This window comes from Alosa sapidissima, chromosome 13 (genome assembly GCF_018492685.1).
Source record: "Alosa sapidissima isolate fAloSap1 chromosome 13, fAloSap1.pri, whole genome shotgun sequence".
Classification (NCBI taxonomy): Eukaryota; Metazoa; Chordata; class Actinopteri; order Clupeiformes; family Clupeidae; genus Alosa; species Alosa sapidissima.
Window position 1 is genome coordinate 7786382 of NC_055969.1, and position 27935 is coordinate 7814316.

Sequence of the window (27935 nt, forward strand, 5' to 3'; positions counted from 1 at the left end):
CGTCTTGGTTATTTTGAAGGACAATTAAAGAGAATAACATGATGAATCTGAGACTTTTATGAAACAAATCTGAGAAGTATGAGCCCTAAACAAGATCTTACCATTGTCTTAAGTGTGTCTTCCATGTACTGATTGTTTCTTTTACAGGTCTTCCTGAAGCTATATTTGAGAATGATATCTGAGCCATACTTGAGAAATACGAGAACAAATTGAGAATAAATACAAAAAAATAATTATCTTTAGAAAAAAATACTAAAATAAACCCCACCACCACTCAATATTGAAAAGTTTAACACTTTTATTTGGGTATTACAGTACAATTCTATAACAGTACACCATACATATTTGATATATATATATATAAATAAATAAATAAATAAATAAATACAAAACCAAAAGTGTCAGTCATCATTTACTCACCCCCTTACTGTTTTTTTTTTTTTTTTTTATCCTCAAAACCTAAGACTTCTACTCAGAAAGGGGGAGGGGGGAGTAGATGGTGACAATTTCTGGTGAACTATTCTGTTCAGTAAAACAGATACATTTACACAATTGGAACAAACACCATGTGAACTGGTGCATTGTATAAAGCAATCCGGCATATAGACAAAATTACCACTTCCAGATGATAAACAATGAAAACTGACCAGCTCTGCTGAGGTATGTGGAATAATCACACTTGGGTTTGGCTCAAACACATGAAACCATGTGAAAAGGAAACACAGTACCAGTAACACACATACTGGTGCTGGTCATGTAATTAGAATATTGTGGAAAAGTTTTTTTTAATTCCAGTTATTCAATGTAAAACATGAAACTGGAAAATTATAGATTCATTAGACAGTAAGTGATATATTTCTAGCCATTATTCATGATAATTTTGATGATTATGGCTTATATCTAAAGAAATTCCCAAATCAAGTGTCAGAAAATTTCTGACTGAATTTGGGGTTTTTGTTAGCTATAAGCCATAATCATCCAAATTAACATGAATGATGGCTATAAATATTTCACTTCCTGTCTAAGGAATCTATATAATGTACAAGTCTCACATTTACGAGTTTAAATCACTGAAATAAAATTACTGAAATTAAAATAACTTTTCCCCAATATTCTAATTATATGACCAGCACCTGTACTACAAAACCTCAACTTGGTACGGTCTTAACACCTCTGGTCCATGAAAAAGAACACACTCCGTACTACAAAACCTAAACTTAACAATGGTGAGAAAGAACACACTCCACATACTGTAGACTACAGCAGTGGCCTAAGCCTTAGAATTTGCTCTGGCCCTACATTTGTTGACAAAGGCTTTCTTGAGCTTGGCCTCCTCGATTTCATCCCAACCAGGCAGAGTGCCACATCTCAGGACATAAGCTGTAAGACAAGAGCATTACAAATTGGCATGAGTAAATTGACAAAAAGACTTGCCACACACCATACACAACTCCACTTCAGGTTCAAAGTATAGAACACCAGGTGGATGTCCATTTCAGTTCATAGAATTGGAAATCAGCTGATTGTTTTTTTGGGACAACCATAAACAACTCCACCCACCTCACATTTCTGAAAAAGGCTTTCAAAATGTGTGGGGATGTTTTTGGAAGGGGGAGGTTGAAGAGGGACAGAGATGAAAGGGGCTGACGAACTTGGAGGGAGAAAGGGAGAGACGAAGAGTGCTGCAGAATCCACCCTCAAACTTGTAATTTGAAAAACAATCCTTACGGAAATGTAATTTGCAAATAAAAATATTTTTCTATCACTATCCGGGGACATTCCTAGAATTTCCAGCCATTGCTTGGCCATATGACATTGAAGAGCCCCAAAAGTGCGGTTCAACATCTGCATTTGGGCCAAAAGGTTATGGTATGTTTCAAACTGTAGAGGGTGCAGAGAGCCATTTTCACATATAAATGGCACAAACATGTTTTTTTTAGATCACTGCTTGATCAAATTTCCTATTCTGATGCGCTATTTGGAATGTGCATTAATTTTCTATAACTGCACGGCTATGAAGTAGTTCCACTTTTTTTGTCCGTATCACATTTGCATATCCATTCGCCCAAATCGTTGTGAACTGTATGATGAACACAGGATTACAGTTTAGTGGCCTGACCGACATCTGCATCACAGCAACACTAACTTGTGACCGCGTTGGTTTTTGGATGGAGTCCGGATGCGTTTGGCAGTACGAGAAACAGTGATTTTACAAAAGCCAAGACTGGATAGAATCTTTGGATGCAGCACTTGACAATGACAGGTGGAACTAAGGAACCGCTTTTGATCATAGCAACCATCCATTTAGAACTAGTAACGGCAGTTTGTGCTGGTAAGTTTTGATTGAGGCAAAGTGTGGAGGAAAGTAGTTCTGCAAATGAGACTGTGATAGCTATCAAAATGTGTACATTGTTAGCAAAACAACTTAGTAAAGACGTAGCAACAGTACTAAGCAGTGGTATAAGCGGGATAATAAACTTCACGCCGTGCGTATATCGGAAATTATTGCACTTATCAAAGCGTAAAGGTCCATCTGCCTGCGGCATTGGGACCTTATAATCACTTCGAACGTGCAATAATTTCCTATGTACGCACAGCGTGGAGTTTATTATCCCTTACATCCTGGCCTGAAAACACAGAGCTTCATTTTGGGAAAACTTACTTAGGATTCAGTCAACCTTTTTGCGGTCAAGGACCCGTTTTCCTCTTCCTGAGGGGTTGTTGCCGGGTCGGCCAAAGGGGACTGCATTTTTACATTCCTCCAAAGTGAAGAAATGGTCAAAAAGTGCATGAAAGAGACGCATGCTGTTTGGTTTGGATGCTTGATGCAAGGCAGCAAGGCGGAATGAGGATATTAATATGCCGCTCCCAGGAAAGAGCTCCTGCTGGCCTAATGTAGATGTTGCGCCGTCATGATGCCTCTCTCCAATGAGCTCCAGTAGTGTCTGAAGCTCTCTGACCTGGCCTGGATCTGAAAGGGAGAAACAGTACAAACAATACGATAAAACAAAGTTAAACAGCTTTAAATGGCAGGAAAGTTCATTTTAGAACATAAAACCATGCCTATATGACAGGCCTTTTTCAGGGCAAATAGAAACAAGAATTAGATAGATAGATAGATAGATACATCACATGAGACAGACAGACAGATATTTCATTAGATGTATACATCTGTGGGAGGAATATAATTTAGGCCATCCTTAAAAATATTTTCGTTTGCCGTAACCCGACCGACCCTGTCAATTTAGAACCGACCCAAATATTTTTTTTTTTCCCCTTTTAGTCCGACCGACTTGCCGGTTGTAAACTTGCGTTAATACCGACCAATTTTTACTCTAAACAACCAATACAAATGCAATAAAATAATAGTTCTTTTAGTAGGCCCAAGTATTGTGAATATAAATTGCCTACATGCAAACGTGGCTCACTTAAAAAAAAAAAACCTGTGGCGTCATCTCTACACCATTGGTTTTACGCATGTCACTTCGTTTCATTCACACAAACTGATAACGCTGTTACTAAGTTCTGGAAGAACTGTGGCCAGATCTTTTCTCATCCCTTCTCCCCCTAGTCTAGCGGTGACCGTGTCGGAGTATTGAAATTGGTTGTGGTCTATTCAGCATTTCTCAAAATATGGGTCCGCAACATGGAGACTGCTGAGTCGTGGAGTGAAATTAGGCCCGGTGCTTCATCTGATAATTTGCTGCGCAGTTGATCAAGAAACCGCGGATCGACGAAAAAAGAAAACAAACGTTTCTGCTATCGATGTCATTAAACATGGAGCCCTACAATTAAGTGGTGGTATGAGCATTCATTCAATGCGCGTCTGCGCGAGAGAAACTGAAACTAATCGATAACGCTGGTATCAAAGCTCCGCTTCAACCTGTTGGAAGGCTATTTATTTATTTAACGAAACTTAATAGAACGACGTTGTTTTTTGTAACTTCCTTAGAAACAGAGCAGAGACTGTATAATACACTGTATAGCATTGAGTATTGTATAGTCAAATTTCAATATAACGTGGTCAAGAGCTACTGTAGCCTTCTTTCTGGGTACATGTAGATGAGCCCTATGACCCAAAAGTCTGCCATGACCGGGCCTCAGGTCAAAGAAGTTTGAGAAAGGCTGGTCTATATAACCTGCATCAGAATGAGGTTTGCAATGGTGCGCCTGAAGGCACGGGTTGAAGACCCAGTCAGTTACGTCACGATATGCACATTTGTGTAAATTCATTCCTAGGTAATCAACATGACCAAAACTGAACTTTTTTTTTTACTTTGAATCTTGAAAAAAAAAATATTGACCTACCTACCGACCCATTTTTTATTTTTTTTGGCTGTTACTGCAAACAAAAATATTTTTAAGGATGGCCTTAACAAAGCACAAGTTTCCTCTAGGATTTTTTTAAGCAGTGGGGGCCTGTCCGAACCACACACCCCCCCCGTCCCCCGGAACTGACAACTGACACTTCGCTGCAACACAAACAATTATATGTATTCACCTCTATTCACACAATGAGGCATTATTTTCAGTTGTGATTGAGCTGTATATTTGGAGAATCTACAACAGGTCTGCACAATGAATTTTGAAAGGCAACTGCGTCTATTGTGCGTCTGCCCCATTTCTGATACCGTGGGGGAAGAAAATTAAACCGTGGGGGGCCGCCACTACCAAATCAACATAGAGGAAACACTGAGTTCAGCATTACACTGACTTACACTTAACCCTTTAGAACCGGCCCATAAAAATTCTCAGAACTTGTGAACCAGCTTAGAACCGTTTTTATCTTATACCATAGTCTTTTCTGCCTTTTTTTAAGGATAGTTAAAACAGTATGTTTATGTGTTCAAGGCCCAATCACTAATAAAACAATTACATCATGAATTCATTAGAAGAACTTGCATTACTTGCCTATTCTTGAGATAACTTCATTGATTCTTCTTTTTTCATGAAGGATTTTTTCAACCTCCCCCTTGCATCCATCACATGGTGTCCATGCATTTTCTTCCTGCTGTCCAGGGATGTTGCCCTCGTCAGAGGAGTTGCATGCATCTCTCCTGTTTGGTGCCAGGTGAGCTGCATGGCCTCTGTCGGGTGAAGGACCAGAGGTGTTGAGGTCAGACGGTGATGGGCTGGGTGTATTGCTTCCGTAAGGAGGTGGACCAGAGGTGTTGAGGTCAGACGGTGATGGGCTGGGTGCATTGCTTCCGTAAGGAGGTGGACCAGAGGTGTTGAGGCCATACGGTGATGGGCTGGGTGTATTGCTTCCGTAAGGAGGTGGACCAGAGGTGTTGAGGCCATACGGTGATGGGCTGGGTGTATTGCTTCCGTAAGGAGGTGGACCAGAGGTGTTGAAGCCATACGGTGATGGGTTGGGTGTATTGCTTCCGTAGGGAGGTGGACCAGAGTTGTTGAGGTCATACGGTGATGGGCTGACGGTATTGCCTCCGTAGGGTGATGGAACAATGGTGCCCCCTTTTGTAGAGCTATCATAAAAAATTTAAAAAAAATATACATTGAACCATAAATTACATTTTTGTAAACACAAATAGCCTAAAATAGATATAAGTAACTGCAAAGAACTAACTGAAATGACCAGCATAGGCATATCAGTTCAAAACTTTTAATCCCTAAATCTAAGTGGACACAGATGTTTCAAGTAAAGTATATATGTCATTCACATACTATTTACTGAAATTATATGATCACAGATTAGATAACAAAGTTATCCTAATGGTGTTTTTTGGGGGGTTGAATGGATAATGATTAAAAGTTTTTAACTTGTGGGCACAGGCGATTATGTAATACTTATGACTAGCCTACCCATAAGGTGGTGGGCCAGTGGTGTTGCAGCCTGTTGCATGTCCCCCGTCAGATAATGGATTCAACGCTGGGATTTCCTCGCCATGCTCAGACAGTTGGCTCCTATCCACTATAATGGTATCAGACCCTGACGTTGAGTCTGATGGCTCATCGCCTTTTAACAAACTTAAAAAGCCCTGTGGAGTTGTGCGGCCTTTTGGCGGATTAGCCTGGTCTTCCCTTGAAATATATTCAACAATGGCCCTATAAAATTTACCATCTGACCACTTTGCTAAAACAGGATCTCCTGATCTAAGATCTTGCAGCTGCACAGGAGCCTCATCTCTTGCCAAAATGTCAGATCCTGTAAAGACTTTGCCAGTATAACCATCCTCCCATCTGACGAATGCAAAACACCCTGAGAGAGAGAGAGAGAGAGAGAGAGAGAGAGAGAGAGAGAGAGAGAGAGAGAGAGAGAGAGAGAGAGAGAAAGAAAATGTTTAGCAAACTCCATTTAGGCACAACAATTTAGGATGCTATTTTTCAGTGGTGGAATGTAACGAAGTACAAATACTTTGTTACTGTACTTAAATAAATTTTCCACGTATTTGTACTTTACTTAAGTAGAATCTATAGTGCATACTTTTGACTTTTACTTCGTTACATTTTGCAGCAATTATCTGTACTCCGCTACCTCATTTGAAACATAATATTATGATTAACATTACCGTTACGCTAACAGAAATCATGCCATTTCACAGTATTACCTCAATACTTACCAGGTTGCTCATTGGTGGGCGGGGAGTTCTGCAGTTCCTTCATTTTCTGGGTGGGAACCCGTACTCTCTTTTTTGCAGGTATTTTCGTTTTGTACATCCTGCTAATGAAAAAATACATTTGGGACAAGTATACAATAAATAGACACTATGTTAACAAAATTGACTTCATATCTTTGGGGGAAAGCTACTGATTACATCTGAATTTACCTTCATGACAACTTTCACACTCTACCTTTTCCAACAAGTAAGGTCAGCCAGCTAGACATACCCAATTTAGGCCTAGTTAACAAGATAACCGGGGCTAACACTAAATGTTGCTAAAGTAGCATTAGCTAACACTAAAAGGCGGCTAAAGTAGCACGCTTCAAAAGTTCTTATTATAATTGCCAACCGAACTGTAGCTGCTACTAGCAGTTAACTGCTTGGTGGAGACGAGGCTTTACTCACATAGGTCTGCTAGCCTACAGAGTAAAATATGATTGACTTTATTTTATAATGCTTTACATGACCGCAGTAGTAAAAAAAAAAAAAATCGAAATTTCCATTCTTACTCATTTGATTTGATACTCAAACATTTTACAGTCAAGGGCCGCCAAATGAGTGCATGGTCACAAGCTAAGTTTTAATTGTTGAACAGACGCCATTAACGTTACCACCTTCCAAAGGACCACTCCTCAGTTAAATATTTCACAAAAATAATTTCTTTATTCAACTCTTCACAACGTCGTGTAGTTGACCATCTAATATAGAATATGATTCTTACCTCTCCAAATGGTGGCCAGGACAAAACTTGCAACAGCCAACAGAAACGTCTCTCTTTTCTTCTCCAGAACTTCACCAACACGAAATCTTTCGTCTTTCCCGCAGGTGCAACCAATAACCAAATATGGACGAATCTGCTTCCCTGCGCGCGGGCTTTTTCACGCCCCCGCCCCTTAGGTTCTAGTTGGTTCTTTCCATAGACAGTAACGTAGAAGTCTTTTCTTTCGCATGCACTTCTGTATCCCGAAGTATGACATAATAAAATCTCTCACTTTCGTTTACCTACAACTTTTATAAATCCACACCAAAGAGTTCCACACGTCCAGGAAGTGGAGATAATTTCATCAGCAGTGGGACAGGGGTTTCTGGAAGTGGCTAGACTGGCTTGATTCGTTTGGAAGAAGCAAGAGTCTCTGTTAAGAATAACGACTAAAAGTAAGTAATAGCGTAAATTGTTTTGTTTTGAGAATTAACGGACTCTGTTAACACACCAGGTAGAAGTTTTTCACGTCTTAGTGTTACGAAACGCCGATATAACGAGATGCCGCATTCAAAGAGGCATCTACCTAGATATGATGGCTAACGTTACACTAGCTAACGTTAGCTAATATGTCTAGCGAGGCAGCAGAACATCAGATTATTTTTTATTAAAATGATTACAACTCGCTATATATGTTTGCGAAGCTCATATACTTCAGACTCTTCAGAAAGGTGAAAACATGGAAATACACGTCTCAAAGAATAGTTGTGCAATTATTTGGGACAAATCACACAGTATAGCTAATCACATTAAAACTCTGGTAGCTGCTATTATTGATTCAGTGGTGACATTTTCTAAGCATAGTTGGGTCTAAGCAGATTTGTAGGGCATAGTTGTAACGTTAGGGCTGGTTGGCACACTTTTTCCTGGGGTTCAAATATCGTTGTCTTTGTTATCTGTTATCAAATGAAAGTCTGACATCTAGCTTTAAAACAAATGCACTTTTTGTGTACAAATGATTCCACTTTTGTATTTATTTATGATTATAGTGATTATAGTGCATTCATGTGTTGCATGGGGTTGGTTGGCATGTATGTTATAGCCTATTGGTTCTTGATAATTTATATTTCATGCTTATACACAGTTAATTATTAGATTATTTATGTAAATTATACATCATGTTATTGGTAATAACAATGAGCTTACATTACATTTACATTAAAGTGATCAAAATGATAAATACTTTTGCTACTTTAAGAATATGATGCAAATTATTATTTTGATTTAAGAAATTAATAATAAAGGTCTGTTATCTCTGGTAGCTAACATAAAATTGATGCTTGCTAGAAAATCTATTTCTGTTTACTAAAGAGTTGATCAGATGGAACAAACACTTGATGCCTTTTCTTAAGTCTTATTTAAGACTTCACTCTATATTCCAGCAACTTGTGTCTATATTTTTATAGAATTGGAGTGTCAAAATGACCAGACGAAAACCTGGAAAACGATGGAGAAGGACTGGTAATGAAGAAGACCCAAATAAACGACCAAGAAGGATTGCACAATTGGTGAGAAGCCTGGCTTAGCTTTGTTGCTACAAATTTGCAGCAGATATGATATTTAATACCTAATTTTCCTCACTGCAGTCATCCCTACCTGAAGCCACCAATGTTCATGTGGAGACTGATCAGCAATATTTAGGTAAGAGGTGTGTGCATGTATGTCATCCTGATTACAGTAGCACGTGTGAAGAATGAAATTTGAAATGTGAGTTATCTTAGCTGTATGATTTATATACTTTGAACCTTTCACCTCTAAGTTAAGGCTGTTAATAACATAAGGCCATGATCCTTTCATATAGGTCACTGTGTGGTTGTAGCCTCATGTTTGGTTTGCTGCTGTGGCATTCTAGTCATTATTGACAGTGTCACTTGTTGTTTGTCACTGTCAGCTGCTATCATATCCTTCCAAAACCTGTCCCGCTACTCATTCACCTAAGGGCCCACAACTTCTTATTGTTATTTGTGTGTTGTGTGTATGTGATGAGTTATATTCAACCCTGTCGATTACGTGTTACCACAAACACAGAAAGATATTTAAACATAAACTGCTACAATGTGATCAAGATGTGGGGGGAAAAGAATATGCATCCCATTACCTGTATTTATATAATATATTCCATTAATGTCAACTTGCCTCTTGTGTTTTTCATGTTTTAATTTTTTGAGTTTCGTGCAAGAACGTTTCTTGATGATAATCTCTACTAATTGATCCAGAAAATGGTGTGAACCATTGATGTGTGTACTGTTCTCTGTCAGGATGTAGCACCTGGGGAACACGGCAGGAGGTTGGGGTGCCTCCTGGAGGAGCCCAGAACGAACAAGTCCAACCTCCGGTTGTACATGCAGGATCTACCCCACTCACTCTGGAACATCAAACCTCTCACCACCTGCCAGGTATACAGTCTGTCTGTGTCTGTCTGTCTAGTGATGTATAGTATATTGAGCAGATCCTGCTAAAATATGACAATTATTTGAGTGTCAGAAAGTGATAAACAGGCTGAGACAATGTAGGTTTTGAATTGTGACAAGGTTTGTTTGTTTATTTTTACCCATAATGATTTTTGTTACCATCACAAGGGAGCATGGCACAAGAGAGTATGTCAACTGTTTACTCTTTTGAAGACTATGAAGAATCATCTTCCAGATCAGCCTTCAGAGATCCCCCTGATGGCCTAACAACTGAACTACAAGGCAGTGTTGAGTATGATCCATCTCAATCATTTGAGGAAGCTCTCCCTGATGTGGGGGTTTGGACGTATGATGATGGACATATGTTCAGAGAGGGATTTGAAGAGGATTTGAGTGAGGAGTGTGCAGAAGAGTCAAATTTCAAGGACACAACAGACAAGCCATTATATGACAATGCATCAATAACTGTGTCAGAGTGCCTTTTGATCATCATGGCTTATGTAAACTGTCATAAAGTAACTGATAAGGCCCTTAGTGATTTGCTTAAAATGCTCAAGTTGCTTTGTCCCGACAGTCTGAACACAAACTGCTTAAACAGTATACAGAAGTTCAAAGACTTCTTTTTCTCCCGTTCTGCATCATCCCCTATTGTATTGCATAAATATTGCAGTAATTGTTTTGGGTCATTAGAAAGTGCACAATTGGAATGTCTGTCTTGTGGAGCTACTATGTCAGAAGAAAAATCCTCATCCTTCATAGAGATTCCAATTGAGGCTCAAATAAGATCATTGTTTCTCAAGCCAGGTTTTCAGGAGAAGCTTAACTTTAGATTTAGCAGGAAGAAAACGGATCCCAACAATGTTGAAGATATATATGATGCAGAAGTTTACAAACAGCTTGTAGATGGGGGTGGTCCTCTTAGTGACCCTAAAAACATCTCACTTACTTGGAACACAGATGGGGTACCTATTTTTAAATCGTCAAAGTTTTCAGTGTGGCCCTTTTATTGTGTCATTAATGAATTGAACGTCATGGAACGCACAAAAAGAGAGAATATGATATTTGCTGGACTTTGGTATGGGGATGCAAAACCATCCATGGTTACATTTCTTAGACCACTAAGTGACACACTGAGTAAACTAGCAGACAACGGAATTCTTGTGCAACCTGCAGGGTTGACATCTGAACCTTTTCTGTGTAAAGTGCTCACCATTGCTGGAACATGTGACTTGCCTGCTAAGGCATTAGTCCTTAATTCAGTGCAATACAATGGTAAATTTGGATGTCATAAATGTGAGCAGCCAGGAGAGACTGTGAGGACGGGGGAAAGGGGACATGTCCATGCATTTCCATACCAACATGGGGATCCAAAAGGGCCACTGCGCACAAATGAAAAGTTTGCTTTTGATATGAAAATCGCAAATGAGACCAAAACCACTGTTAAAGGGGTTAAGGGTCCCTGTTGGCTTAGCAAACTTAAGGGTTATAACCTTATCAAAGGCACTGGCATAGATTACATGCACTCAGTCCTTCTTGGAGTTATGCGTCTTTTGATGGTTATGTGGTTTTCTACAGAGTTTTCTCGTCAGCCCTTCAGCATGGCAAAAAATGCCAAAGAAATTGACAGGCGATTTCAGGGTATCTCTCCTCCATCCTCAATTAGATATCCTCGATCAGTGGCATCGCACAGAATGTTTTTTAAAGCATCAGAATATCGGGATCTTTTGATCTTTTATGGACCTGTTGTTTTCCGTGGAATTCTTGCAACACTGTACTACAATCACTTCCTTCTACTAAGTGAAGCTATTTTCATTTTATTGATGGAATCCATATCATTTGAACAGATTGATCATGCAGAGAAACTACTGTGGAACTTTTGTTCTCAAATGGCTGATCTCTATGGTGTGCGGTACCAAACAGCAAATGTACACCTTCTCGTGCACCTAGCAGACAGTGTCAGGGCCCTTGGTCCATTATGGACTCATTCTTGTTTCCATTTTGAAGACAAGAATGGATATTTGTTAAGGCTGATACATGGCACTCAAAATATACCAATGCAGATGGTCCATGCAGTCAAACTTGTGCAGTCTATTCCTGTTATTTCACAAACCATAAAGCCAGGGAATGCCATAGCTGAATTTTACACACGGATGACTAAAGATAATAGTTTTTGTCAGGAAAATAATGATTTGTCAAGGGCTAAAGTATATGGAGCATCTAGTGAACTTCAACTGGACACAGTTCACATCTCTTCATTGGAAAGACAGACTGGTCACTGTATCAATTCTAAAACGGTAAAGGTCTTTCACAGGGCACAAGTTAAGAGAAATTATCTCACATCAAAACACTATGGCAAAGGCAATAGAAGAAACCATTTTACAGTTGTTTTTTCTGGTGAAGGTCAAACTAAGTATGGACAGATTGAGTTCTTCTTCACCTCAGAACATTCATGTGCCAAATGGGCCCTTGTTCATGAATTCAAATGTGCAGGTTTTTCCTTGCTGCAAGATGATGTAACAAATGGTACATGCAGTCATGTTGTTCCCCTATTGGAAACCTCTGCCAATACAGTAGTTTCCTTGGATCATATATTGGGTAAAGTTGTTTTCCTTGACTTGGCATCTATGCCTGGCATTGTGTTCGCAGCTCATTTTCCAAATACGCTTGAAAAGTTTTAACCCATTAAGACCTGAACTAGTCTAAGAACCCACAAATCGATTTATCATTGGAATAACATGCTCCCATCTGACCGCTTGCCGTGAATGCTTTGTAGAAGTACAAGGCATCTTTAGAATTTATCGTAAACCTATATTTGATGCAACAAAGGGCCTGTATAGTGTATGGTGGCAAGATGAACTGCCTTTACTGTATTTTCAGGGTGAATCACTTGATTATTTAAAAAGTGTGCACTATTATTTTAAGAGTGTATTATTATGTCTAAGACTCTTTTGACGCTCCATACACAATAGAGCTTTGCTATTAATTCTGTTAAAATGTTGACATCTTGACAGTTTACACATTATAAAAAGTATCCAAAAGGTGTTGTTTGAAGTCAAAAGTGTAATTAATGAATTATATGACTTGAGTGAAAATTGAACATTATGTTAATAAACCATATATCTAAGTAATTTTGGCAAACAGATTTGATTGATTTCTGATATTAAATCATGTCATATTGATTTGATGGCTTGCACTACTCTCATTTTTGCTTTTGCTTAGACGCAAGAAAAGAGACAACTGTAAGAGAATCTGAGAACTCAAATAGTGAGATGTGAGAGACAGAACCATGAATTCTCACCAAGACATAACTGAGATGGTGCTTTCAAGTAAGGATATCAAATTGAGACATATTTGAAAGCAGCACAATATGTCTATTTTTTTTCTCTTAGCTGAGACCAAGAACAGAGACAGCTGTGAGAGAATTTGGAGAACTCACACTATGCTCTATGTGAGACTTATTTCTCAGGAGAGACATTTGAGAAGAATGAGAAAACCACTTTGGTCTTGATTAGTGCTCATTTATATCTAGGAGATGTTAATGTGACATAAAAGAGATCTCGTCTTCAATTTTGCTTTGCTATGGGAATATATGAATAATTAAGGGCGTGGTCGGCTTGATTGACGGCTGACGTCGAGGCATACAGCAGCAGACGTTGCCAGCTGAGTGGAAACCCTGAAACTTTGACGTCTCATTATACACAAAGTTACCACATCCTTTCTGAACATCTTTATTCAAAAAGCTGACATAAAATGATTTGCTAAGCTATTAATTGAAGCCTACTAACCGACACTTTCAGAAGACTTCGTTCCAGTTTTTTCAGGTAAGTGACATTCATTCCACTACTATTTCACGTAGCACTAGATGTTAGCATTATTTAGCATCGAGTGGGCACTAACGTTAGGCTACGTTAGCGTCATATCGCCTCAAATAAGTTAATGTCGAAAATGATGACCGAATGGCAGAAGCACACACATACATTTAGTTAACTTGAATAAAGTTAACGTTAGTGAAAACCATTGTGCTCCCGTTATGAGTTAGCTTAACGTTGGTCATACTAGGCAGGTGTGAGTCAATGAACAGACAGCTCTAAAGTTAACGTTAGTTCACAAACATACTGGGGCAACAAAGCATGTTCTCGTCAAAAAACCTTTTGTAAATACGCTCTGTGGGAATGCTTAGTCCATTGACAATTTATACAGTCTTTGGGTTGTCACGTTTAAGATAAAAAAAAAAAAACTTCAGCCGAAGCATTAAAAGGCTTGTTGTCGGCTAGCTGAGGCAAAATTGTGAACCGCTATGAACCATTGACCGTATACTTTGAACATGGAGCTGTGATAACAAGCGATAGTTATAACTGACGTTTGAAACTCTTATTGATGCCATTTATTTGTTAAACACAAATTTGAACGAACACTTCTTGTCTATGCAAAGTTTCCCTGTAGGTAATCCAGACAGCCTGGGTGCTGGAGAGGGCTCTGGACTCCTAACTTCAATTCTCGTCTGTGCAGTCGACACTCAGAAGCATCACTTCAGCACTGATTCCATGGTACTTTGACATTTTTCATACATTTAATTGGAGCAACCTACTGGTTGTATATTCCAGACATCGTTACCATATACTGAACAAACATGAATGCATTTCAGACATTTAGAGTGGCCTTTTATTTTGAGCAGTCCAGGGCACATCTGTGCAATAACTATCAAAATAATTTATCATTAGCATCTTTTGATAAGTCACACACGGAAAGTAGTTGCATTATGCCTTCAAATCAGCCGGTTTTGGTTGGATACAGATTGCATAATTAAACAATATGGCACCAGTGGCTGGCTATTGTTTGACTGGACCTTGGCCTAACTGTTAATAACTACCTCAATAGGGTGTAGATATGAGCTTACACTGTTTCACTGAAAACACAAAAATACAAGAAATATTTATTCTACATTACTTTAAATACACCACATTTGTTTTTGCTTATTGCCCGCATAAACAAGGCATGTGCAATAGTTGAATACGCGCGTCCTGTCCCCATTCAGCTAAGTGTTCTGTGAGTTTGTTGTTCATTATAAATATTGGGAGTGAGTCTGCAAATCTTACTTCGTTGTTGTCATATATTGCCTCCACAGTCTATGATTACCACATAAAAAAATATTTTTTTAGCTTAATTTGTGAGCACTTGTTCATAGTTTACAGTAAGTTCAAGGATGTGACATATACCAATATTTCTGTTTTCAGATCTGGAACATTTTGAAATCCTACCAGATGGGGCAGAAGTCATTGAGCAGTGGCAGCTTCTGATTTCAAGGACTTTGTTCACCTTTATTTACAGCATTTGCATCTGTATCTTTAAAGTGATCTAATATGTATTGACTATGTACTAGCTTAGTACATATTAGTTTTTGTTATTTTAGTTTCACAAATTCAGTGGTTACCTGTAATGCTCAAGATATACAAGTAAAAAATCACCTTTAATTCTGCATCTGGGTCTTCAATTCAACCTACTGACTGAAGCTGACGGATTTGTATAAATGTTTTTGAAAGCACAGGCAAATTGGTTTGGCATGAGTTTTAATGTAATTCACAGTTCAGAAAAGTTCCATAAACATTTCCAAGTGCAAGTTCAGTGCCATCAACAGTAAGTTTGCTTTCTGATATTTAAAGAACAGAAATGGGTTTGGCATAAGTAAAGGGTAGGTGTAACAGTCCATCAATAGACATAAAGTGAAATGTACTGTATAGTCTCAATGGGTTCAATATCACCACACCCCAGCCAAACCACTTCACCTGGACCTCTAGTCCCAGGTTAGAGCCCATGGACCTCCTTGCCGCCTCCTCCCCATGGCGAACTGCCAAAATAGAAAGGTAAACTTTTCATTAGTACCTATATATCTTACAAGATAATACAATAATGCAAACCAACACTACTTGTTGTAATCAACAAAAGTACAGTTATTGTACAATGCTGTAGTACTATTGTGCGATTTGAAATGGGTCTTCAGTGACAAACTACACTAATATTGGCATTGATATGCCAAACACCGGACACTGTAACTGGATTTAACGTTTTGATAATAGCCTGACAAAAAGGGGAAATAAGGCAAGCTAACCGAACATGAACGCTGGATCGTGAAATGGCCACCGATGAGAAATTTCAATGTCATCTTAGACCAAGCTACCACTGACAACTTTAGAGCAATATAGCGATTTCAAAACGTGATATTAAGAGTTAATCTAAATGAATTCATGATGTACAAGTTAACTAATACCCTACTACGATTTTGTTATCAATTCACACCACACGTTGACAGAATACAGCGAGCTGGCTGATGTTATCGTAAATTAATTAACGTTACAATGATGGCTGCCACTGAGGATATGAGATGCTAACGTTAATCACAAAACAATAAAGGCAAAGATACATTTTTGTCAGTATCAGTTGCTGAACCTGTAACGCTAAACTGCTAAATTACTCTACGTTATTTTACCGTAACTTCAGCAAGGGAGGGATAGCTAACGTTAGTTTATTTTACCTAGAATCTGCAATCTCAACTTTTCAACCGTTCACCCGAATACCTTTCAGCATACAAAAGTGTCTGAACATGGCATTAAGAAACATACATGAACTTCACGTTAGCAGATCAAACTTACCAGAAAATTATGTTACAGCAACGTCTGTGCCAGTCCATCTTGTAGGCCTAACGTTACAGATAGCTTAGCTGAGGCTGCTCGGCTGACGACGAGGCGGGTTCACCGGCTTGCTCAGGAGGTGGGCGGGGTTAGGATTTCCCAAGGTTTTCCAAGATGGCGCCGCCCATACCCCCCATAAACGGCTTCATAACCGTTCTTCAGAAAATCGATGGGTGACGTCACAGACGCTTTGTCCATATTTTTTACAGTCTATGGTTGTGACATCTGTGAAACTTAGCTGTGCTGTTAGACCTCTGTTTTTAGACCTGAGCTGTGCTGTGTGAAAATTAAGATTCTAACCCAAGTTCTGTCTAAAACTGATCATCTCTTTTATTCTTCAGTGTAGTATCACCATCAAATTTGACCTAATACAATTAACTGAGGCCTAGCTGTTGCTGCCAGTTCAGAATTAAAACTGATAAATAGATAGATAAGACAGAAGTTCTATAAGAATGCAAATTCAGTAGACATCTGGTTTCTCCCTGATTATTGGTTAACTTTAAAATTGATTTCAACAACTTCATTTTTTTGTCTTCAAGCTTGCATTGGTTGTTAAGTGTTCATTAGTGTGTTCTGAGTATCATTCTGCGGTTGTTTCTGCAGGACTGTATTAAAACAAAGATCGATCAATGTTGAATTAACAATTTATTTGTACTGACTGTCTCATACTTTAAGCTAACATCTAGCTAACACAGTTTCCAGGCTGCACCACGTGGAGGTTTCTGTATAAGCAGCCCTTATTATTTAAACTAAAACTAACACTACACACTAACTACACACACCAGAACACACTAGAACTATATACAATTATATACAAAAAACACACGTCTTACGGTAGCCATTGTCAGGTCTCACACACTCATGCGTGTAAATAAAAAAGTCATTAAAAAACAAAAACAATATGCCCCCTACCCTAACCCTGCATCTCCAACCTTTTCTGCTTGAAGGCCCTGAATGACCTAGCAAGCATCCCTATATCTTGACAGCTCTTAAGGTATTGCCTGTATGCCACTGTTGGAATCCCAGACAGTGGCACCAAACTCAGCTCCTGGGCGGACCACATTCTGCTGGTGTTGGCTGGCAGCACCATTGCTCTTGATCGCTCAGGGACTTCATCCTCCTCCTGCAAGAGCTGAATGTCTTCAGGTTCAGGATCACTCTCCTCTGCTGGAGGATCTCTCTGCACAACAGCTGGGCCCAGCCTCAGGACCTACTTTAAATGCAATGCCTGGTCCAAGTTGGTAAAGCTGCATTCCCTTTATGTTGTGAGGCAGCGTAAAGTTGCCAAACACCTTGGCTTCCCTCAGACCTTTGATAGTCATTGGGGAGCTCCTATACAGCTGAAAGAGACCCTTAAACTCAACAAATGTCCCATTTTGTATGAGCCCAACGCAGCTGATGAAAGCCAACAGCTTGAGCTGTTTTTCCTCATCCTGAAGGTTTTGCGGCAACTGGAAGCGGAACGCAAGCCTTTGGAGGACATCAGGGATCCATGGCATCCCCCACTCCCGATACATTCCGGTTTCAAAGGACAGGTTCCGGTCCACAATGAACTGGATAATGGAAAAAATCGTTTTGAAAAAAAAAAACGATTTATAATGGGAGTCAATGGCAGCACCCATTTCCGGTTGAGATCGTTGGATAGGTATTGATGAGAGGAATGCATTGGACATGGTTTCCATATGTTTCGTGCTAGTTGGTACCTTGTATACAGATATTAGCCTGCTGTTAGTATATATTACCAATCAGCTGTTTCCAGGCTGCACCACGTGGAGGTTTCTGTATAAGCAGCCCTTATTATTTAAACTAAAACTAACACTACACATTAACTACACACACCAGAACACACTAAACCACAGCAAACCACACTAGAACTATATACAACTATATACAAAAAACACACGTCTTACGGTAGGCATTGTCAGGTCTCACACACTCATGCGTGTAAATAAAAAGGAAAAACTGTAAAATAAAAAAGCTAGTGTAAGCCTATACCATGCCCTAACCCTGGAAACATCACTGCACTCCTAAGGGGCCGTTTATACGAGAACGATTGCGAAGGAAGACGACAAAATATTTTATCATAAGTGCCTTTCGTTTACACTGCGACCCCGCCATCGGGGCTTGAAGACGCAAAAATCTGAAGACTCCTTCCAGAGTGTAGAGTTTTGAAGACGACCCGGGTTGCGTCTCTGTCTAAACGGCTAAACCAAAGATCCTTGATTACCTCTCTGGCTAAACTGTCAAATTAGAATGTCTGCGCGTGACGTACCGGGGTTCTATCACACCACCACCCAGCGGTCTAGAATGCATATCCAATCGAATATCACATACTCTTGCGTCTTCATATAAACAAAGATTTCCCCACTTCTGCGTCTTCTCTTTTCATCGTCACCGTATGAACGTAGCCTAAATCTTTCAGGATTGCCCTTTCTCCTCTTGGAGAAAGCCTCAAATCCTGACACCTGCGGACATACTCGGCCTAGGCTTGTCTGTGTGTTACACTGCCATCCACACTGATCAAGTCTGTCTCCAAGGCATTCCATCTCAAATTTAGGTGCTTGCAAACCACTCTGCTTGAAGACTTGCCAGCTGGCTTGTCATGAGCCAAAACTTTGTTGATGTCCGGAATCTCTTCTGGCATCTGCTTCTCCACAGTTGGAGGTTTTGAGGGTTTGCTGGCCCAGCTTGAACCTTCTTGTTGACCCTATAATCAATGTTCTTGTGCAGTTTCCAGAGCTTTAGAGCCGTGATGTTCTCACTACAAAGGTATGCCATTCGACTCAGAATCACCTAAAACGTACTCCTATACACTTTCTGTGGGAACTTTTTTCAGAACCCACTTTGGACATTTTTTGAAAAAAAAAAAAGAAAAGATTTATAATGGGAGCCAATGGCAGCACCCATTTCCGGTTGAGCAATATAGACATATTGGGTATCGTTGGATAGGTATTGATGAGAGGAATGCAGTGGACATGGTGTCCATATGTTTTGTGCTTGTTGGTACCTTGTATACAGATATTAGCCTGCTGTTGGTATATATTACCAATCAGCAGTTTCCAGGCTGCACCACGTGGAGGTTTCTGTATAAGCAGCCCTTATACTTACACTTTAAACTAAAACTACACACACCGGAACACACTAGAACACACTAAACCACAGCAAACCACACTAGAACTATATACAACCCTAATCTAACCCTAGCTCTAACCCTAACCAAAAACACGTCTTACGGATGCCAATTGTCAGGACTCACTCTCTCATGCGTGGAAATGAAAAGGAAAAACTGTAAAATAAAAACACTAGCCCTAACTCTAACCCTAACACTATGAAAAAACACTGCACACCACACGAAAAAACACACTCACACTGCCATCATCGCTGCCCTTTATTTGTAAAAGGCAGTGAAGGTCCCTTCACTGAAGGTTCTTTGTCTGGCAGGCCTTGACATACCTATTGTATGCCACCCTGTGACTGTCCGCTGTGTCAATGGACACCAGGTCCATCTCCATGGCACTCCACCGCAGCTTAGTCGTCACAGGTAAGACCTTGCTGGTTGACTTCAGTGCAGGGAAGTCCTGGAGCACCTCAGGCTGAATCAACTCTTCGGGTTCTTGCCTGTCCTCGGGGGGTGGGGCTTTCTGGGAATTGGGAGGAAGCTTTTTGAACAGGCGATAGGGAATTGCCTTGTGCAATTTCCACAGCCTCAAAGCTGTTACTTTCTCCATAAGCTCCTGGCCCAGGATCAGCCGTTTCTGTAGGGTGGCCTGAGAAAGTGGCATGTCCCTAACCAGCTCCTTTATAGAATTATAGTCTATAAACTCCCCATTCATGCGCATTCCAACGCAGCTGAGGAAAGTGAGCTGAAGGAGCTTTGGGGTCTTCCCCAAGGGTGGGAGGCGTCTTTCAACTGCCTCGAGCCAAGGCATTCCGTAAAATTGAAATCGTTCAAGATTACCGGAGTAGCTCAGCCCCTTCCGTTCAAGCTCTTGACAGATGTCCCCCGTCATAGCCGCCAGTCTAGCTTCTTTCGGAGCTTCCGACTCTTGGCCATGTACTGCAAGGTACAGGTTCGGAACCATCCTCACACAGTACCTCTGATTATCCTTCATACGAAGGACCGGGAAGTACTTTAACGCGAGTTCCTGGAACCCCAGGACCAGGCACTCCACTACGTTGAAGCCGGCCTCTTCCACGAGCTGCTTTCCACGGGCAAAGGTGTGTGGGAAGGAAAAGTTATACTCCGACCCAAGCTTCTGGCAGATCCCCTCGGGGGGTTCCCCAGGAGGTTTTTTGAAATTCTGTGTACTTAACACACCATTCTAACACAGATTGGGAGGGACAGAAATACTTTTAGCCTACAGAACAAGCAGCTGGCTCATGTGACGTGAACATTGGCTACCTTATGCATTATCACTACACTTCCCAACATGGAGACATATCTCACGTTAACAATCAGAAAACATAAAATAGGATATTATTAGTGCGAATATGGGTTAGCACAAACTTAGCTTTTGGTGAATGGAGATGCAGATCACTAATTCATTTCTTTGCGCAACAGCCCATGTTCTGCGTTCACTCCAGTGAGACAAGTGAAATAGGCCTACATGTTTTTAAAGCCGTTTCATTGCCAGTCTATTTGCTACGATATTTACCTGCTATGCCTTCTGTTTTCATGGACAGTTACAGGAATCCACGTCATTTGTTTGTCGTTGCTTCAATCCAACCCACGTTATCTCCAGAGTTTGTAAATTTGTCAGCCAGTTTCAGCCTCTCTTGTAGCTCCTCTACTTTGGGATTTATTAAGTTTTGTTACACTTTAGAAGAGAAGACAAAGGGGGCCTCTGCATCGATGTCATTGTAGAGCAGTGCGATGTGCTCAATTTTGTAGGCTAGCTCCAGAGTAGGCTATGACTGACGCCGCGAATACGGACATGGCCGTTTATTATTATTGATTATCATTATTATTATTAGGAGGCCCCTCATTGGTCGAGGCCCCTGGGCTTCAGCCCAGGTAAGCCCCTGCATTAAGGCGCCAGTGATGATTAGCCTAGTTTTGGTTGTTGTTGGCGGCGTTATTGCATGTTAGTTATGCCTACAATGCAAAATTGCTTCCTCGCGATTGGAAGCTCCTGTAGCTGCATAGGATTTCAAAACACTGCAAAATGCCGCAGGTTTGTGAATAGGTCTGTAAGTAAGGAGTCCTCTTGACTTCTTTTAAGCTGTCAGAGGTGGGAAGGTGTGATTTGTTAGGGGCAGGGCCGGATTAACTGGGCACAAATGTCTGATGGCCCCCCTTCCCCCCAGCCAACGTGAATTGGGTGGTTAGTTAATAGGCCTATCGTGAAGATTTTTTCTGCCATCTAAGGCACGAGCGCATCTGTGAGGCCAGGCCTCACCAAATAGCTCGTTTGTTTACAACTAACATTCCATTTAATTAAACTGCTTTATAGGCTATGCCGAAATCGTTTTCAACATTTAGAATATTAGTGTCGGGTGAATTGAAATGTTCTCAAAGTAGCCTTATGGCTGAAAGCTGCTTGGGATCCCCCCCGTCAAGCAATATACAGTAACCATACAAACACGCTTCCTGCACTCATTGTTTCAAAAGGAGTAATTTTGGCTTTGTCAGAACTGAAGAGCTGTGGACGGCACGGCAAGGTATGCCCAATGAAAATAAATTAACGCAACACAACACAGACCCCGCTTCTCTCGCGTCAATCACTGACAGTAACCTAGAATAAATGCATGGGGAAAAACACTTCCCCATGACAAAGACATCTTAAAACACTGAAAGTTAATATTTTGTCACTAGCAACATACATTTGTCCTTTGTTAAATGTATTATGTTCCATGTAGCCTATGCATAAGTCTGCTTCATAAAGTTGAACAAATACATTTGCTTATTTCACAGAAAAATATAAATAGCCAGTTAGGGTCTACAGTGCAGAGTTGGTAAGTTATGGTAGGCCAACTTGCAGTGAACATACAAACAGGGGAAATTCTTTCTCTTGTAGCTGAGTAGCCTCAGGTGCGCACGTAGACATATGTCCGAACATGCAAGCGCCAATGAATCGTGCTCTCACGACAATCACGCCGTTAAACTTAAATAGGTTAACATCACTCCCAAGTTCGCCTTCAAGCAAGGAAAACAATGATTTGAAGACATCTGTTTCGTTGGAAGGGCAAGGGGTAGCAACAGGGCAACACAGTGGCAGGGCTGTTATGAGAGTATTAAAATATGGGATATTCTACGGGAAAACATTAAAACGGCAAGACAGCGGGGGAAAGTTAAAATACGTGATAAACACGGAAAAAGTTGGCATACATTGTTTCGGTCCCCGTGCACAGGGATTATTTGTCATATTTATTAATCACATATGATTATTTGTGAAATTGTGCAAACAGGCGCAACACATTTGAAAAGGAAGGACTGGTAGCATGCAAGCTCACAGGAAAGATTGATTTAAGAACGTTATCACAGTGTTTGGCTGTGGCGCGGGCGGAAGACAGCGACAATTGGCAGGGGAGGGTCATGTCTTTTTTAACAATTCTGTCGGAGGGTCATTGAACAATTTCTAGCAGGCAAGAGAGGGCCATGCAACTTGCAACTGAAGCACTCAAAATTCCTCCGGTGGCCCCTTCAATAAATAACGAACAGTCCCTAGATTGCTGCTGGGCTATATGGTTCATGTCTGTTAACAACTCATTGCCGTCAAACGCATAGCCTATCTCGCGGTTGCATCCATTACAAACAAACATGCAATGTGAACGTCTGGGATTGGGGAGAGCACTAAATGCTCTACTGAATAAGCACGAAGTCAAACCTTAAAATGAAAAACACTCTTTAATAATCAAAAAAATCGTTTATCGCTTGTAACTCCGTGATAACAGGACATAACAGGAAGGCATTTGGCTGAGCAACGGAGGTTAATATGCTCTATATTTTGTCCAAATGATGTCTGTCTATCATCGTTGCACTCGGAGAAAACCAGAATGTTTAATTTGTCCTGCGTTTTAATTTGTCCTGCGTTTTTTCTACGGCTGCAAACGGGATTCACTCGCAGTTAACCAAATATTTCTTTATTAGGGCAGGGCAGGCATATTTCTGGCTATTAAACCAGTCTGCTAAAGTCTGTAGTGAAGTCTGTGTAGGGTTTTCCAGACTCCATTTATTTTTTCTTTCTTACCCTGCTCACTTGATCCATCTACCGGTTGTTTGGGTTGTTGCAGCGTCTCACTGGAAAAATACAAATTAAAGTCGCGTGATCCCATGCGCGGACCGCGAGTGAAGCTGGCCAAGTCGAAGCACTGCCCACTGTATATCCTTCTTGTTTTCGTGCATGCAGTAACTCTGTCTGAAGCACCCACTATTAGCATAGCTTAGCATAGATCCTGAGGTGGGCAGTTCCAACTAGCTTATCTCCCAAAAGTGTCAGAATAACTCAAAACATTGTTCTATTTACATGTTGTGACTACTGCAGCTTTTCAGGTGCTGTGTACAAATCACTCCACCCAAGTAGCAAGGCTTTTCCTAAATGAAAACATAGTTCCAAGTTTGAATATTCTTAGAAAATCGCCTATTTGTAGCCTGTATGTTGTAACTATACAAGTCACAATATGTAAATGGGAAATTGTTGTAGTTCTTTTGTCACCTTTGGGTGCTGTAGGCTAGTTGGAACCAGGGGGTCAGGATTTGAAGGGTTAGCTTCAGCCACTTAGCATGGCATTTGGCCGCCGACATTTTTGAAAACATGGCGTTACATGGTTGCAACTTCGGCACCAGTTTTTACATGCTGATTGGTAGATGACCGCTCATGCATGAGTTTAGTGTTGGGCACGAGCGTCCTCGCGCGTCCATGTTGGTTTGCATTTCTGGAAGACGACAAATAAAACAACTAACTACTTGGATTAAGCTACTGATACTTGACTTAATGCCTACATGGTTTAGGCTGTATTACCGGACTTTGTGGTAAATAAAAGAAAAATGTTAATGTTGTCATATTAGGGCATACCTGTCAACACTCCCGTTTTTCCCGGGTTTCTCCCGTATTTCAAGGTCATCTCCCGGCACCCTCCCGTTTTGTTATTTCTCCCGGAAAACTCCCGTAATTTGCATGGCCATCAAACTTCATTTTAAAATCATTGATCCATTTTTTCATTTTTTCTATTAGTCTGACATCTCTCAGGTTGCCAGATTGTGTATGAAATACACCCTACACATACACAATCACTTAGTTTCAATTTCAACCGTTTTGCCATAGGCTAAAACCTGGCAACCCAAAACCTAAATAAAGAAGCGGGTGCCGATTGCGCAGCCTGAGTCTCGTTGTGAGCAAGCGGGCTAGTTGAATAGCCTACTCCAGAACAAGCTGTTGTGAAATTGTTGGAAATTTAATTGATTAACACATCACATAAACTGTTATTGAGTGTTGTTGATATACTGAACTTGTGTCCTCGGAACCAAATCAGACAGCAAGCAGCTTTGGAGTTTTGGAAGTAGACTGCAGGCAGGCAGTTGGTGGATACATAACTGGCATGTGTAAGGTAATGGTAAGGTAAAAGCAACGACCGAAATGCAGTGTTGAAACACGTGTATGAAACGTATTACATATGCAAACACAGATCCGGTATAAACACTGACACCCCCCCGTTTTTGGAAAGCTAAATGTTGACAGGTATGTATTAGGCTATTATTTGCCGTATATGCGGGGCGCCAATTACAAGTAACTGACTATGACCATACACTTTGGCAGATGCATAGCAATGACCTATATCCAATTATTATGACCGCCGCGCAGTCAGATTTTTTTTTTCTTTTTCGCATGTCCAAATTTCCGTCAAGGATTCCCGGGACACTGTAAGACCGGGGTACACGAAACTTGGTGGGCATGTAACCCCACATGGATAGCATGGAACCTCCTTTTTTTGTTTTGATCTGTAGCCCCCCGCTGGACTGGACCCCCCGAAAGGAGGGTAGGGCAGACACAGTTTTCTGTGAACATCTCAAGAACAGTAGGGTTTAGGACAGTGTTTCTCAAACTTTTACAGACCAAGGACCACTTAACCATTAGAAAAAACCTCACGGACCACCTAGCTAATAGACACAATAGGCCTACTCACTGAACCACCTTGCTGATTGTCTTTGCACCTTGCTTATTGTGTCAGAGGATTCATATGATTTAAATTGGCATAGCTTACATAGGCAGTGTTGCAGAACTGTTGCAACACTGCCTATGTAATTGCAAACAACTCATCTATATTATTTTTTACAACGTCTGCTCGCGGACCACTTGGGATAGCTTGCGGACCACCAGTGGTCCCCGGACCACACTTTGAGAAACACTGGTTTAGGAGGACCATTTTTTTTTTGTATGTTGATCTCAAAGGGCCATGTCAACCCATTCCATAACCACTCATTTCATGTATAGCGCCACCTAGTTAAACACAAAAAAGTAAAAATGAGGTGTTGTAATCGCAGGTATCTGTGACCTAACATAGTCAAAACTGCATGAAATTGGAAGTGTAGGATCATTATGACACCCTCTGAATGCACGCCAAATTTCGTGGAATTCCGTTCATGGGGGTCCACACAATAAATTAATTTATGTTACTATACACCAACTGGCCTGTAGGTGGCCGGATACAGTTTTCTGTGAATATCTCGAGAACCGTAGGGCCTAGGAGGTCCACCTTTTTTGTATGTTGGTCTTAAGGGGGCATGTCAACCTATCCCATTACCACTTATTTCATGTATAGCGCCACCTAGTTAAAAATTAAAAAGCAAAACATTAGGTGTTTTCATCACAATATCTCTGGCTGACATGGTCAAAACTGCACAAAATTGAAAGTGTAGGATCATTATGACACCCTCCGAATGCATGCCAAGTTTCGTGGACTTTCGTTCATGGGCCTTACAATAAAATAATTTATGTGTACATTTAGTGACCGTACACCAACAAGGATTCCCGGGACACTGAAAGACCGGGGTACACGAAACTTGGTCGGCATGTAACCCCACATGGATAGCATGGAACCATCGCTTTTCGTTTTTATCTGTAGCCCCCCCGCTGGACTGGACCCCCCGAAAGGAGGGTAGGGCAGACACAGTTTTCTGTGAATATCTTGAGAACCGTAGGGCCTAGGATGAACAATTTTTTGCGTATGTTTGCCTCCAGGGGTCATGTAAACCCATTCCATATGCACACATGTGCATAAACAGATACACACGCACACACATACATTCACAGTAATCCTATGTATGACACATACTCACACAGTAGACATATATACGTATGCAATGCACACACACAGGCACATAAACAGGCAAACACACAAACACACACACATAAACATAAACATGTACACGCACACATGCACACAATTCAAAAATTTCTCAGAATTATGAGCAGGCAAGATGGGTGTGGGGTTGTATAAAATGTATATTACATGTGAAATCTATGAACTAATCATGTTTTGGTACTTGTTGTCTAGCAGATACCAGTGAGAATTGAGTGTGCATAATGCAATTCAGTGAGACAGTTAGAATCATATGCCTTTCAGCGTGAATTATTTTTGTGGAAAACCTGTGCTGGACTGGGCGGCGGTCATATTTTGTACCGCTCTGCGGTACATCTAGTTAGCCTACTCATTGCGTTGTGTATGAAGACTATTTGAAAATGCACAGGCTGTAGTTCTGTAGAACGCAACGTCTGGATCATGTAACCTATGTCTCCCCAAGTGATTTAAAACTAATGTCAATGACTAATGTAACAAATGTCAATGACTTATTTCGTTTGCTTTCTTGCAACATTGACATGATTAGGCTATGCATTTCATTTAAATGTTCAGGCTGCCAGCCGAGGAAAAAGCCAAATGTCCAACAACAGTTGCAGACTCTATGCCTGCTCGAACCACAATACCCGAGGGATGTGCGCTTCTATCGGAAGTTTAACTTGCATTGGCTTCATTTCGTCTGCCTGCAAATGTAGCCTAGGCTTAACAAGCTGCAAATTCACACTGGGTGCAGCAAAAATCCCAGCTATCCACACGTTTCCTACATACCATGTCTACTTAATTGTCATTTTCGTTGGATAGCCTATTGCGTAGTAGGCCTACAACCTGTCCAAATATAGTATTTAGGGATCATTTTTTGTGAAGCCTAAAGTGACACAATATTGATTCGCATAGTTTATTATCACATATGAACATCACATTAAATAACCTAGGACTTCAGAGACAGGGCCAACTTTACCACCATTCCCAAAATGTTATCACAACCAATTAAATGAATTTGCGCTTATAACGAGGTGAAGCGCGTTCACGAACAACTTCTTTTCCTCTGAGGGAATGTCCAAGCTTCATCAACGACATACCGTTGTACCTTACGTTGTCTCCATCTGTAACGTGGAATCTAATAGGCTAATTCTAGCTGGTGCCGGAAACTAACACCCAT

The 27935-nt window shown here is 40.6% G+C and overlaps 2 protein-coding genes and 1 long non-coding RNA gene across 9 annotated transcripts; 1 reads left to right on the forward strand and 2 right to left on the reverse strand.

Moving 5' to 3' along the window:
- Positions 1-375: 375 nt before the first annotated feature.
- LOC121680622 (uncharacterized protein C15orf39 homolog) lies at positions 376-7545 on the reverse strand. 3 transcript variants are annotated; one of them, XM_042060075.1, is made up of 6 exons: positions 7345-7545; positions 6582-6679; positions 5824-6220; positions 4912-5486; positions 2679-2971; positions 376-1380 (listed from the first exon to the last, which is right to left on the reverse strand). In XM_042060075.1, exons 2-6 carry the CDS (start codon positions 6676-6678, stop codon positions 1369-1371), a joined length of 1374 nt encoding a protein of 457 aa, XP_041916009.1. In that variant the 5' UTR covers position 6679; positions 7345-7545; the 3' UTR covers positions 376-1368. The 3 variants fall into 3 exon arrangements, with proteins under 3 accessions (XP_041916009.1, XP_041916011.1, XP_041916010.1); XM_042060077.1 differs by having other exon boundaries at positions 2663-2971; XM_042060076.1 differs by having other exon boundaries at positions 6582-6682.
- Positions 7546-7648: 103 nt separating this feature from the next.
- LOC121680620 lies at positions 7649-12874 on the forward strand. 5 transcript variants are annotated; one of them, XM_042060074.1, is made up of 6 exons: positions 7649-7778; positions 8790-8891; positions 8970-9024; positions 9642-9779; positions 9957-12007; positions 12039-12874. In XM_042060074.1, the coding sequence occupies exons 2-6, from the start codon at positions 8805-8807 to the stop codon at positions 12090-12092; spliced, it is 2385 nt and encodes a 794-aa protein (XP_041916008.1). In that variant the 5' UTR covers positions 7649-7778; positions 8790-8804; the 3' UTR covers positions 12093-12874. The 5 variants fall into 5 exon arrangements, with proteins under 5 accessions (XP_041916008.1, XP_041916006.1, XP_041916004.1 ...); XM_042060072.1 differs by having other exon boundaries at positions 9957-10297; positions 10328-12874; XM_042060070.1 differs by having other exon boundaries at positions 9957-12874.
- Positions 12875-15344: 2470 nt separating this feature from the next.
- Positions 15345-16636, reverse strand: LOC121680623. Its single transcript, XR_006021757.1, has 2 exons — positions 16442-16636; positions 15345-15639 (listed from the first exon to the last, which is right to left on the reverse strand). It is a non-coding gene; the product is annotated as an uncharacterized LOC121680623 (long non-coding RNA).
- Positions 16637-27935: the final 11299 nt, after the last annotated feature.